The 13794-nt window shown below is 32.2% G+C and overlaps 1 protein-coding gene across 1 annotated transcript in view; it reads right to left on the bottom strand.

Annotated features, from left to right (window-relative positions):
• Positions 1-13794, bottom strand: part of LOC125065942 (guanylate cyclase 32E-like) — a 158524-nt gene that overhangs the window by 86792 nt on the left and 57938 nt on the right. The window contains exon 6 of the mRNA XM_047673802.1: positions 5824-5970. Coding sequence (XP_047529758.1) covers positions 5824-5970 — 147 coding nt within the window. The remainder of the gene's footprint in view (positions 1-5823; positions 5971-13794) is intronic.

Here is a 13794-nt window from a genome sequence, read left to right as displayed (position 1 = left end):
CTCATTTTAGGTGCAATACAGCAAAGCGTTTAGGGTACTGTTGGGGCAGCCGCGATTGTGGTGTGCGTAGACGACCTCCGTGGTCGAGTAGTGTGTACACCGGTTTTCATGGGTACGCCACTCCGAGGTCCCGGGTTCGATTCCCGGCCGAGTCAATGTAGAAAAAGTTCTTTAGTTTTCTACGATGTCTTGGGTCTGGGTGTTTGTGGTACCGTCGTTACTTCTGATTTCCATAACACAAGTGCTTTAGCTACTTACATTGGGATCAGAGTAATGTATGTGATATGGTCCAATATTTATATATATTTATTTATTGTAGACAATGTTCACGAATATCGGCTCGATTGTTTTTATGCCACGATGTATAAAATATGTGCAACCCTAGTATGCACATTCAGTGGCAGCAACACCAACATCCTTAGCATGATCGCCAGCAGACTTGAATTCATGAATATCAAAATTGTTCTGTTGTTTTTCTCTAATGGAATGGCGCAGCAGTGATTGTGAATAGTTCTCAATTATTCTTTATGTTATTTTTATTTTTTAAAATATTATTGTACAAACACTAGATACACGAAAATTGACACATAGCTTTTTTTTTAAAAAAAAAAATTGGTTGGCGGACGAGCATATGGGCCACCTGATGGTAAGTGGTCACCACCGCCCATAGACAAAGGCGCTGTAAGAAATATTAACCATTCCTTACATCACCTATGCGCCACCAACCTCGGGAACTAAGACGTTATGTCCCTTGTGCCTGTGATTACACTGGCTTGCATTAAATTGCTTGAAATAAATGATTAATAATTAAAAATAGTAATAATCAAATTCCTAGACACATTTAAAATAGTTTCTACACAGATTTAGTGACCGCAAAAATGACATATTTATTTTGATCACGTAAGCACTGTACCGTCTATACGCGTATGGTGTGAAATTCAGAAAAGAGTAAATTTTTCGAAACGTCTTTAGAAATTGCACTTAATTTTCAAGCGAACGTCATTTTCATCCTCAAATTTCTTTAAACTGGATTTCAAGTTTTAGTAAAATCTCGAAACACGAAATCAGAGAATAATTATGAGCTGAAAATAGTTGAATATTTAATAATTTATTAGACAAAATCTGACGCAATGCGGTCCATGATATAGTATTACATCATTATATTAAATTTTAAAATATGTCATAAGCTATCTCATTATGTTGGCTTGGCACATTTTTCGCCAAAGTAATGAGAAATTACAATTTAATGACAAATTACAATGCACTCATGAATTTTTATATCGTTAATTATTTAGTATTTGGAGCAATCATGTAACTAATTTTTATAGCTCCCATCAGAAAGATTCATGAGCTCATATCATGATGGTGCAGAAGTTGACCACAGAATCTCCTCATCTACTCGTCATATCACCATTTTCATGGGTTAGTCGGATATGTCTTGGCAAATACTGTTGACTTAGATGGTATCCGGGATTTCATGATGAAGCGAAGTGAGAAAGAATTTTGTCGTATTCAGGGTCTTTCCTTCATTGCAGCTCGTGGCTTAAATAAAAAGCTACTTTTCTAAATATATTATGGTAATTTACGAAAATATGAATAAGAGAGTGTGTAAAAGAGCCTAAATACGACAAAGTTCTTCGCTTCGCCAAATTTTAACCATTCCTTAACCACGAATGCACCACTAATCTGGGTACTAAGAAGTGAAGTCCCTTGTGCCCGTAGTTACACTGGCTCACTCACTCTTCAAACCGGAACACAACAATTCTGAGTAATGTTGTTTGACGGTAGAATATCTGATGAGTGGATGTTTTATGCTTCTGTTTATAAGTAAAAGACAACTGCAACACCGTTTTTTGGAAAAATCATCCTCAAAGAGATTGACATTAGGAATTAGTTACGCAAATGTGTTGTTTCCAAAACAGTCTAATATTTATGAAAAGTTCGTTTCTCAATAATATTTCCGATGGGACATCCCACACGGCTAGTTATTAATAAAATAATAAACTAAAATTCTTCTTTGGTTCATTAAATAATAATTAAATATTTTCTTTACAATCAAAGACTTGAGGACCCAAAGTGTACAGTAAAAGCAACACTAAAATGAAACTATTTTAATATCCTTATATATTAGTGCAGCGTTTTACTTTACAACTGAAAAGAGAAAAAAGTCCTTTGATACACGATTTTATCAGGGTCCAATCTCTAGGAAACATATTTTATTCATGCTTCGTAATAGCTTTGCCGATCTATAATCATGAACTTTTCTAAACCTCTTTTAAACAATCAAACGACATTCAAAAAAACGTACGGGCTTAATAGGTCGAAAGGATATATATATATATATAAATCCATACATACATATACATATATATTTATAAAACAAAGAAAATTCCACGTAATCACGTAAATAGGGTATTATGTCCCTTGTAAATGTAATTATAGTTCACTGACCCTTCCCAGAACTTAATAATAAAAAGTATTATTCGATAATAATATTTCACTTCTGGATCTACTCTATCGAGTCTTTGTGAGATCTTGTTTTTTATTTGATAATAGCGAACTTAATTGACTAGGCTTTATTCCAATGGAAATTTCGACTTAAAGCTGTAACGAAACGACTGGCCTTGAACTTGGACCAATTTTGTTTGATACAAAGTTAGTTTGAACTTTCAAAATGTTATCTTGAAGTTTGATAAATATGATAACCTAAGCGAAGTTGCTTCAGTACAAACAGAATATTATATTGTTTTATAACTTTGCCTGTACGCAGTCTATATACTTATTTTTTCATATTTTTTTCTTAATAAAACTGGTCACGGTACGGTACCACTGTTTTTTTTGTAGATATTCCGGTGTACTAGAGCGCACTAGGCGTCCTGGGTAACAGCGACTCCCACATACCGAATGTGGAGGAAACACGTAATGCGTTTTCCTGCGAGAAAAAAAATCAGATTGCTACATTGCATATATGATTTTTTTTTCTATAGGACAGTTGCTGTTGGTCACAGTGGCCTGTACAGCGTCACCGGGTGGGCGAGTTGCGGAAGACTCTGCCAGATGTTGAGAGCCCACTGAAAGGCTCAGAGTACGCGCGTCCTAAGGGCCCCCTCCCGTGGGGCCGGACCTCGGCTTAGGATGCCGTCAACGTCTGGAGGGCGTTGTGTGCTCAGAGACCCGTCATACGCCTAGGCGGACGGTTAATAATAAACAAGGGACCTCGACCCCACTGGCGGGGTCGGTGTGTGTTTATAGAGTATCCTATCGAGTCAGCGTTTGCCGATGTGATAGCATCGACGGGAAAAAATGATAAAAACTACATATATGAGAAACCTTATTGTACGTGATCATCTCAGTATATTTTTATTGTCACTGTAAGAAAAATCAACTATTTCGTACACTGTCAATGATCGTGCTAACCTCATGGTTTTAAACCGCGAGATTATACATAAGCTACAAAGTAATTATCCCAATGCAGGGCTTAGGACATTACTCCTTTTGAGAAGTAATTTTGGATTTTTCTGCCATGTTGCCTTATCCGGGTTGGTTATACATGTTAGTTTCACAATGACGTTCCTTTACCGCTGAGAAAAAGATTTTATTTGTAATTATAAACATACGATAAAGTAAGTTCTTAAATATAAACTCTCTTTGAATAACTAACTAGAACATCCTTAAATAAACGATACTCAAGTCAAATCCATTCTTAATACAATTTCTGCATGATTGTTTTGACAATCCACCCAACTCAAAACAAGGTTCTATTTACGGCACCATTATCATATCTTTAAATTTGAGATACCAATATAGATAAGCCGCTGCTCATCGATCTACAGTAGTTGATAAGCTAGTATAGTAGTAGTAGCTGTTAGAATAGTAACTACTGTAAATCCCAGTGCGCTAAAATTGTCACGTAAACATAAATTAATTTGTAAAAAGGCACGGGCAAATGCGAGCCTGTGGATGTAGCAAAAATTATAAAAAAAAAAAATATAGATAAGCAAATATTACAATAGACCCTACATTACCTTTACAGAGCATACTTACAAATATTATTCAAAAATGGTTTTTTGTAAGGATTACTTACAACCGGAACATTGCACATAGGTTAGAGAGATATTATAATGCAAAGAGCTTGGGGCGCAAACCTGCCAATTATAAACCGAACATAATAAGATTACTCTTTTTGCAAGCATAAAGTATATTTATGGATTTTGCAGCAATTTATATAAAGTGATTAAAAATACTTTTTAGAAAATACGTTTGGTTTTAGGCTTGACTTCCATCCAAGGACCGATTGAACAATAATTGTGAATAATAGAAATCTGTTTATTTTAAAAAGAACAACTGCGTGTTTTTTGACGTTTCTTCTCGATTGAGCTTTATTGTAAAGTTTACTTGAATCAAATACATTTGATTTTGATTTTGAAAAGAGTTTTTGAGAGAGTCACGTCAGTTTCTGCGTTTTTTCGACATAAGTCGTAAGCGTCCGACATATTTGTTCAAGCCAGAGTACTGGATGTCTTTGCGGTCGATACATAGATTTTATATTATGATTTGGATTTCAACATTATTTCAGATGAGGTTCTTCATTTGACACGTTAAATTTTTCTGGAGGTTTTTCGGGCTCTTCTTCCTAAAATTTCAATAGTAACGACAAAACGGTCAGAGAAATGAGATAGACTACTCAATCAATCTATACATAATATAATAAAACTATAACTTGTAATTGCCATTTGCCATACATTCAATATTTTTTAGGTCATAATTTTATAGTTATTAATATTTTTAGTACCTATTTTGACTAATAAGCAATTTAAAACTTGTATGAGCCCGATCGGAGTTTATATAAATTAATGATATTTTATTTATCCTTATAAAAGGCTTGACTTTACAAAACGGATTGAAGTTTAATACCGAGAAAAAGTTATTAAATAAATATGAAATATATTCACGTGTTATGTAAACATTATTAAAAAGCTATTAAATGGAATAATTAGCAGTTGGATGTTTAATTTAAATTAACACGTTTGAACGCAGACGATGCTTAAAATAATCAAAATGGCTGTATATTTTTTATTTTAAACATCGTAGAATATTTTCAGATAAGTGTAAGATTTTTCTTTATTATTTATCTGTCTCAGTTCTTTTTTCAATATAACTAAGAAATTAAATTCTAGCATCAAACAGTAAATCATCGTTGTGTTCCGGTTTAAATAATGGATCAACTATTGTAACTGCAGGTACGTAGAACTTAGATAACTTCTTAGTTTATAAAGTTGATGCTTCATCCGTCCAAGTCTATGCATTTATTGGCAGAGATTCCGTTCAGATATTAAGTCCGCTTTTCGGTCTAACTACTCGACTTTTTTTATAAATAAATTTATTAAATAAATAAATAATTATATACTGTACATAGAACTACTTACATTATGTCATCTTGTCTGATATTATTGAAAAAATTATATAGTTTATACAAATACGTTCTAAATAAATACAGCTACGTTCTACGACGAATTGCTACGAGGTTCTACGTAATGCTACGAAGTACTATGAATACAAATTGGAATTCGTTGATTTTAATGCAATGAACATTTAATTCAAAAGTAAAATATATACTAATATAATATTTAGTATATTATAATTGAAATGACTAGAACCATTTATGATGAACGTTTTCCGTAAATTTACATATTTAAATTGTGTAAGCTGGTTTCGAGTCATTCTAGAATAATTACAATTCAAAGTTCTACTGGAATAGATGCACATTATATATATAAAGATCATACTGATCATGCTCATTAAATAAATAATTAAGGCACATACCAGCATGTGTAATAGCTGCATCATTAGGATCATATATTTCGTCATCCACTGCGACTACAGCATATTCTCCAGCGACCAGCAACCCTCGCCTCTGTAATACGTTCACGAAGTCCACTAGCGCGATGTGCTCGCCGAGGAACACGTACACTGTAGAAGAAAATATATAAAATAAATTCTTGGAATTGTATGGTTTATGTTTTGATAAACAGGTTGAATTATTGTCTTTATTGTCTTTGGTTTTGTATGATTATATATCCAAGTTAATGTCCAGGATAGTATATATAATAGCACCTAACAAGCTAGTTGTAATCGTACTAAAATGTGCACATATATTAAGTCCGAAAATGCCAAACAAGTCGTGAAATAGTTAAATTTACTTTCCTTGATTTAATTAAATTGGGCGAATGGGATTATTCTTTATGAAGATCTGAGTGTATAGAAATAATGAGTAGGAAAATTGACACGTATGAACTGTAAGAATAGCATTTGAGAAAAAAGTGGGGTATATTATTGCCATCCATACTTTTAAGTAGTGGTAGGGGTTTGCTCAAGCTCCGTTGGGTAGGCGCCATGTACTCATCCATTATTGTACCATCCAACACCGGAATTCTAATTTGAAGGATGTTTTGCCAATTAAAAGTCACAAGGGAAATCATAATTACTAATGCATATTTGGTTTTACATGTGGTCCGTATTAAATATTTTTATATCGACATCAATAAAGAAGGAGGTTATCTATTCGGTTGTGTTTTTTATGCTTGTTAAATCAGAAGTCTGTGATTTAAGAGCCAATTAAATAAAATATCAAATTTGATTTTCTTACAGATATATTTGTATTTGATTTTGGATTATTTAACGTGGTGCGAAAAGAGAAATTGCTGAGATTCTTCTCGGTAGAATCTAGTTCCGAAACGTGAGTAACTATCAATTTAATTTACTGTAACATGACGATTAAAATTTTTTATGTACCTACTTTAATACAAATATTTTATCAATGGTGAGTAGGCAAAGCCTTAAAAACCTTCTCGGGCATAATTAGTATAGTATAAATACTATCAATACTATCAACATCATATATTGTAATCAATTATTTTCGAGTTTTTTAATACCGAATTTGCTTTGGATATCATTCTTTATTAACGAATGAAAATTTAAAACATTTTGGGCGTTAAATAAATAACACTGTACAATATCAATCTTGATCAATCATGAAGCGAAACAATATGAGAAGTAATTTAAAGAGACTTTTAAATAAGAGCTCCGTGCATTTAAAAATGTGTTTATAGGAATATCATAAAGCCTGCTTTTTTCACGACTTTCGCAATAGGTACTTGTTACGGCCTTATTATTTTAATCACTCAAACTACACAATTCTTTATTTTAAACGAATACACTTTTGTTTTTGACGTTAGGGTTTTTATTGTAATTAAAAACTCTTACTACTTTTAAAATATAGGTATTTATTTGTCAGCACACCTTTCTTGTTCGTATCTAGCCAAACGAATGGCTGCTTGTCCAACTTTAATTATAAGCTTAATTTCTAGTCAAAATAACAACCATATTATTAATCAAATTAATATTTAAATCTAAACGGAAAGAATCAATTGAAGTACTAAAACATTTGTAGGATATAGTTGGTAATTTTTTAAAGTATTGTATATATCCACTTTATTAAACAATGTATATAAATCTAAATATCTGAATTACTAAAATCATAGTTTCAGGACTGGTAATCGATCATTGATATAAGAAAAACGATCAGCATATTCACAAATAAAAAATAATACAACAATTGTAGGGTTGTTTAGCGTGACACATGCTATTTGCATTTACAGCCAAACAATAGATGACAGTTATAATATAAGGAATACATTCATGATGAAATTACATTCAATTTAATGAAGGTAGAAAGAAATCAAAACATAAAATGAAGTATTTTTAATATTGGTTCCAAACTGACAGCGCAAATCTAACAAGATAGGTGAGAAGTATATGAAATAAAAATATATCAAGAATCAAAAGCCTGCTTGAATAAATTACAAGCACTTTTGACACTTTTGTTATTTTAAAGATTTTTATTAAGTGTATAGCTACCATTGGTTCTATATATATTGTATTGATAAGAATAAGCAAGGCCCTTGTTAGTTGTTCCTCTCTTACATTTGATATACAAAGTTATTTCAATCAAATATAATTTAACGTGATAATAGCCTAAATCGTTTTAAAATCAAGATATAGTCTTCTAACAATCCCGGAAAATTTACATGATTTGCTAATAATTTATCTATATGCTTTGTAAATTCCATTTTTATTTGTCTAAAATTACTGTTAAATGGCGAACTTTGTCTTCTCCGGATAATGTTTTATGAATAAATTTCGGTTTTTAGTAAAAAAAATTGTTACACATTTATTAACATTCAAGATCATATTGTTATCATGACAACATTGTTGTATATTGTTAAAATCGTCTTGCAATACAAGATTGCGTCGCATCGCATCACATGTTTTCAATTTGACTATTCAATTAAGGTCATCAGTAAAAAATTTTTTTTATATTGTTCGTAATATCATTTATGAAAAATAGAAATAGTTTGGGGCCGAGATGAGAACCTTGTTGTACACCAGAAAGTTACGAGGTGATATATGATTTAGATTTACAACTATTTACAACCTGTTGAAATTTATTATATTAGCTCTTATTAAATAATAATATTTACTGCCTTCTGAAAAACAAGATTGGCATTAAATTATGCAAAGGCAAAGTTATAAAATATATTTATTATAAACAACTTTTGTACATAGTATTCGATATACGTAACAGCATTGGTTTGTAAATGTACACTGACAATAATATAGCAGTATTGAGCACGAAAACAATTGAACACGTTAACTATGGCAATGTACGCTATCCAATAATACATCAATTTGAGTTTAACCACTACTGTACTACGTTTTATTAGACTATAAACGATCGCATTCATTAATATCAGCCTTTAACCAAAGGGTATGCAACATTGATAAAATTCAATGCGATATAGTTCAAATTAAAAAAAAAAATCGTTATATTGTATTTAATATTAAATTTTATTTTTATCTTGTTACTCTATTTCATATTGTAATTGTTTATTTCATGTTATTTTAATCTTTATTCATTGCTTTTTTATGTTTAACAAAATTAATGGCTCATTTTTGTACAGTTACTTATTAAAGTTATAATAATTATAAATATTGGACCATATCACATACATTACTCTGATCCCAATGTAAGTAGCTAAAGCACTTGTGTTATAGAAAATCAGAAGTTGGTACCGTCGTTAATTATTAAGGTTAATTATACTGTACATATATTTCCTTTGAAAAATAAATGAAATATAAACGGAATACTATCGCCTGATTAAAGTTTATGTAATATCTATAAATAAGTCACAGATGATATTAAATTGTTCAGGTTAAAGAAAATCACACGATAATTTTGGATCAGTTCATTTGTCCCAGAGTAATAATCAGAAATCGATATTTAATGTTAAGCCTCATTTGCCTTATTTTTAATATTTGACAGACACAGATGATATTTTACTGTGAGAAAAGAACAATTCTAGGCTTACATAATTTCGAATCACATTTGGTATTTAGCCTTAAGGACCTACACTCCCAATTAGTAGCAATATTACCAAGAACCATTGATTTTGTAAAGTGGAAATTTGGTTGATTAATAATATATCTGGCAGATCACAGCTTGCAGTTTTTTTTGATGTTTTTCTTCACCAGCGAGACCCGGATTTGAACTTAGAATCATCTGTTCAGATTCACTCCCTGTAGCCACTGGCTCATAGAATATATTAATACATATATTTTATGGTATAGATTTGTGGACTGGCAAATGGGGCATCTGATGATAAGTGGTCACCACCACCACATATACATTGGCGCTGTAAGAAATATTAACCATTCCTTACATCGCCAATAAGCACCAACTTTGGGTACTAATTTATTACGTCCTTTGTGCCTGTTGTTACACGGGCACACTCACCCTTCAAACCAAAACATAACAATACTAAGTATTAATTAATATCTCATTAGTAAGTGGTACCGAACCATACAAACCCTTGCACAAAGAAAAATTAAGTAAATTAAGTTTAAGCTGCGTTAAATGTTGTTACTCCACCCTCCACCAGAGTTACGTATATGTGGTTATAATTTGATTGAAACACAACTTTTTTTTTAGTTTTTTGTATCCCAGTTAGCCTGACTAATAACAACAGACATGTTACATTTTTCAATAAATGTACTATTTAACCGCACGAAGATTACATCAACTTATATATCTTGAGATAAGCGCATTTAAAAAAATAAACTCTCTTCTTAAACTTAGCTTTATAATAATATAATAATATACAATATAATACATTTGAGTATATTTTAAAGACTTGTATAATACTAGACGACACTTTATTTTTATGTCGTAAGGACATAAGCGTAAATCGAGCGTCTATTGGTATCATAATGTGTATTTGGTATCATCACCCGAGATCTAGGACATGGCCTATTTGTTCGTACTCCTATAAGTTAGAACGTCTTGAAAGTAGTGCATTGTAGAACTTCAAGAAAATGTTTTATTATACGATAACATAGAATCGACGTCATGTTCATTGTTGGATGGTAGTTCACATAAAGAAAGCTTTTTTATTTCAAATTATATTCTACATTCTTCACGAGTCAAACTGACATTTTGTTTTATGTCTTCCATATTTCCTGTCGCTACAATCTGTGAGAGTTACTTCGTTAAAAGGGACGGAAGTGTGTAACAGGAAGGCAGGGAAGCGCGCTATATGACGCTTCGACCAATGAGCGCGGCGGTCCTATATTTGGTCGTCAGATGGCACCATTTTTCCTAAAGGATATAATGTTAATGTTTCTTTAACAAAATTAAAATACGTATATGTTTTAAAAATTTGATTTCAGCTAGCACATATTTAAAATAAATTTGAACTAATTGTATTACAATTGCAGATTGTTATAACATGCTTTCGTTAAAGTTTCACGAGTCAAGTCGAAATTCTTATATTTTAAAACATAACATATTTATTATAATTAATTTCCATTTGAATTGTATTAATAAGTTATTGGTTGTTAAATATTAGATAATATTTAATAATTTTAAATTTAAGGGACTAAATATCGTCATGAGAGCTATCTAACTGTTTCATCTTTGAGTTTATTATAATTTATTCCTTACCTAACTCAACGTTCAACTTCCATTCAAATTGCTCGAAATCAGTGCAAATAAAGTAATGTCTGATTGTTAGGAAAATCGGTACTATCTTATAATTGCAAACTGTCATAATAACTTCCTGACCGATACAGATACTAGGTAACACATATAGCACACAAGGGCACTCCTAATTTACTCACTCTCATAATTCTATAGCAGCGTGATATCCGATAGGAACTTTACGCGCTTTCAGGGAATTTCTCAACAAATAGACTCTTTAACCGTGAAATTAGTTAGATTTGATAGTTTTAGAAGTAATTAATGGAGTTTTACCAAGTAAAATATACAAGACGGATACAGTATTATGGTACTAAATAAACACGTTCATCGAAGCATAAGGGAGTTTATTAAGTTTTTCAAAGAATTATGTGTTTTACTTTGCATAAAAACATATCGTGTTTACTAATGTTTGATATTTCTAGAATATTTTAAGTACTGAGTTTTGGTCGCCGATGGGTACTCGTCTCGTAGAAGGGTACTGTTTACACTATGTTTCTATGTTGATATTTAAATATACGAAAATATTTATCGCGTGGACTACAAACCTTAGAACTGGCACTTTAGCGAACATCTGAGTTTGACAAGTTTAATAAAGTAATAATAATATATCCCAATATTTTAGAGAAAAGTCGCTTTTTGTTATTGAATAACTAAAGTATATATGATAACCATTTAATAATTTTAGTTGGACAATTTTACTCTGACGCATTGTCAGCGTAACATAGAGCTTAACTAAGTGTTTCTTAAAGTTTTGTCCAAAGAAGAGGATTAGATCGTGCTGTAGTTTTCTTGACTTCCGCAACACTTAAATATTATAAAGTATCTTACGGGAGATATTTATTGTGTTCACAATTACTCTTTCACTGTCTTTCATTTTAACGCAACCGGAATGAAACATATTATTTTCAAAAGTAACACGCATCCCCCATAACTTTTTTAATTCTCTATGTTCCAAGAAATATTCGTAAATAGTATTCCTGATAAATTTCTAATTTTTAGAGGTTTGATTCTGATATTACCCGTTTTGTAAAGCTACGGGGAATTTTGAACGAGATTATAAATCATAACATTTCCCATAGGATACGTTTTATACAATCGTTTGTTCTGATTGACTTTCAATGTAGAATACATAGCATATGTTTAAAATTTGGAATATTTTTTTAATAATAAACCCGTAACTCTTAAAATAAATCGTTGAGTAATAGGAGTAACTTTTATGTTTTCTTTTATCTGTACAAAGTCGAGACTAGCAGTGTGATATGAACACACGTAAAATACAACCAGGATCGGTCAAAGTATTCCATCTCATTGTACAGTGCTAATCCAACTTACATACGTTTATACAAATGTCTTGAAAATATTAAATCTGCGACTCCAAAACATACAAGGCAATTGTTAGTAACAAATATAATTTATATTGATATTTAATTTTATTGACACCTGTTAATATTTTACATTTTTTTTAACTATAAAAACGGTAACTGTAACTATGCGATACAATAAGTTTAATGCTGTCGAGGACTCTTTAGTTGCCCCTTTTAAAAAACTATAATTCAATAATATTTCGCATCTATTGTCAATAATACGGACATTGTAAGGAGACTTCTATCTGTAAGCAAAACATAACTATCATTAGGAATCGTTGTGCAGAATTTGGGTCGCAAGTGTTCGGAATGCGTTCGTACAGTTGCTCAATGAATTTAGATTAAGAACTCTCTCAAGTACGTCAAGACCCGACTGAGTTCCTCAGTTCTCTGCCTTCTGCATCATTCCTCAGGCCGTCAGTCTGCCATTCTACAACCGCGGTGTCTACTGTAAGGTCTTTGTCGATATTCATTAGGTCTTATACAGGTGACTGGTGAATTACTATCAATATTTAAGGAGAATACTCGGTACATGATTCTCATTCGAATTATGTAAAAAAAATAGGTACTTAATTTTTGACCAAATTTCCGTATAAATAAATAAAGTGTGGACACGTTCCCAGCCTTGCCGGCGGCGCGTGCGGCTTCGTGCTGATACAACACCACGCCGCCGCACGCGTGTGTCGCTACCCCCAACCCCCGCCCCGTGGCTAATTAGTCGGGCGAGCGCCGCCGTAAGGTCTGTACGTCCGTCTTCCTGCGCGCGCGCCTTGCGATCGATCTTACGCGTATACCTAATCTGTCGTGTGTGCGTGTGACCCGTTATTACTTATTAGTAATAAAGGGGGAGGTAAAACGTCTTGTGTATGCTACAGAGTATGTCAATAGAGAGGAGTTGAAATTAAAAATCACTAGTGCTTTCGAAACTATTAAAAGTGACCCATTCGTATTAAATCGTGTGAAAGACAATATGCGTAAACGTGCCGAACTGTGTATCACACGAGAAGGAGCTCACTTTGAACATTTGTTAAGGTTAGTGTAGTTATGTAGGTAAATAGGTAGTTTAATGATTGACAATTGTTGTAAATAAGTATGATTCCATTTTTAAATACGCCGGAAATACCAAGATAGGTAAACAGTTCATATTATTTTTTGTGTCAAGTTCACACCATTTACCTAGTCAATAAATTGGTTGCTTAAACGAATGAAATATCTTGGTACTTTTGCCTGTCCTAAGCCAGGATTAAAGTATGAAGGGAATTGGCTCATTTTTGTTTATCTAAGGTAGCCTGCTACCCTGTTAACACGCGGCGGCGCGCGGCGTTTGGATGTAGG

Source organism: Vanessa atalanta, chromosome 8, assembly GCF_905147765.1.
Source record: "Vanessa atalanta chromosome 8, ilVanAtal1.2, whole genome shotgun sequence".
Lineage (NCBI taxonomy): Eukaryota > Metazoa > Arthropoda > Insecta > Lepidoptera > Nymphalidae > Vanessa > Vanessa atalanta.
The sequence above is the reverse complement of the archived record's forward strand: the minus strand, read 5'-3'. Positions and strand labels throughout refer to the sequence as shown.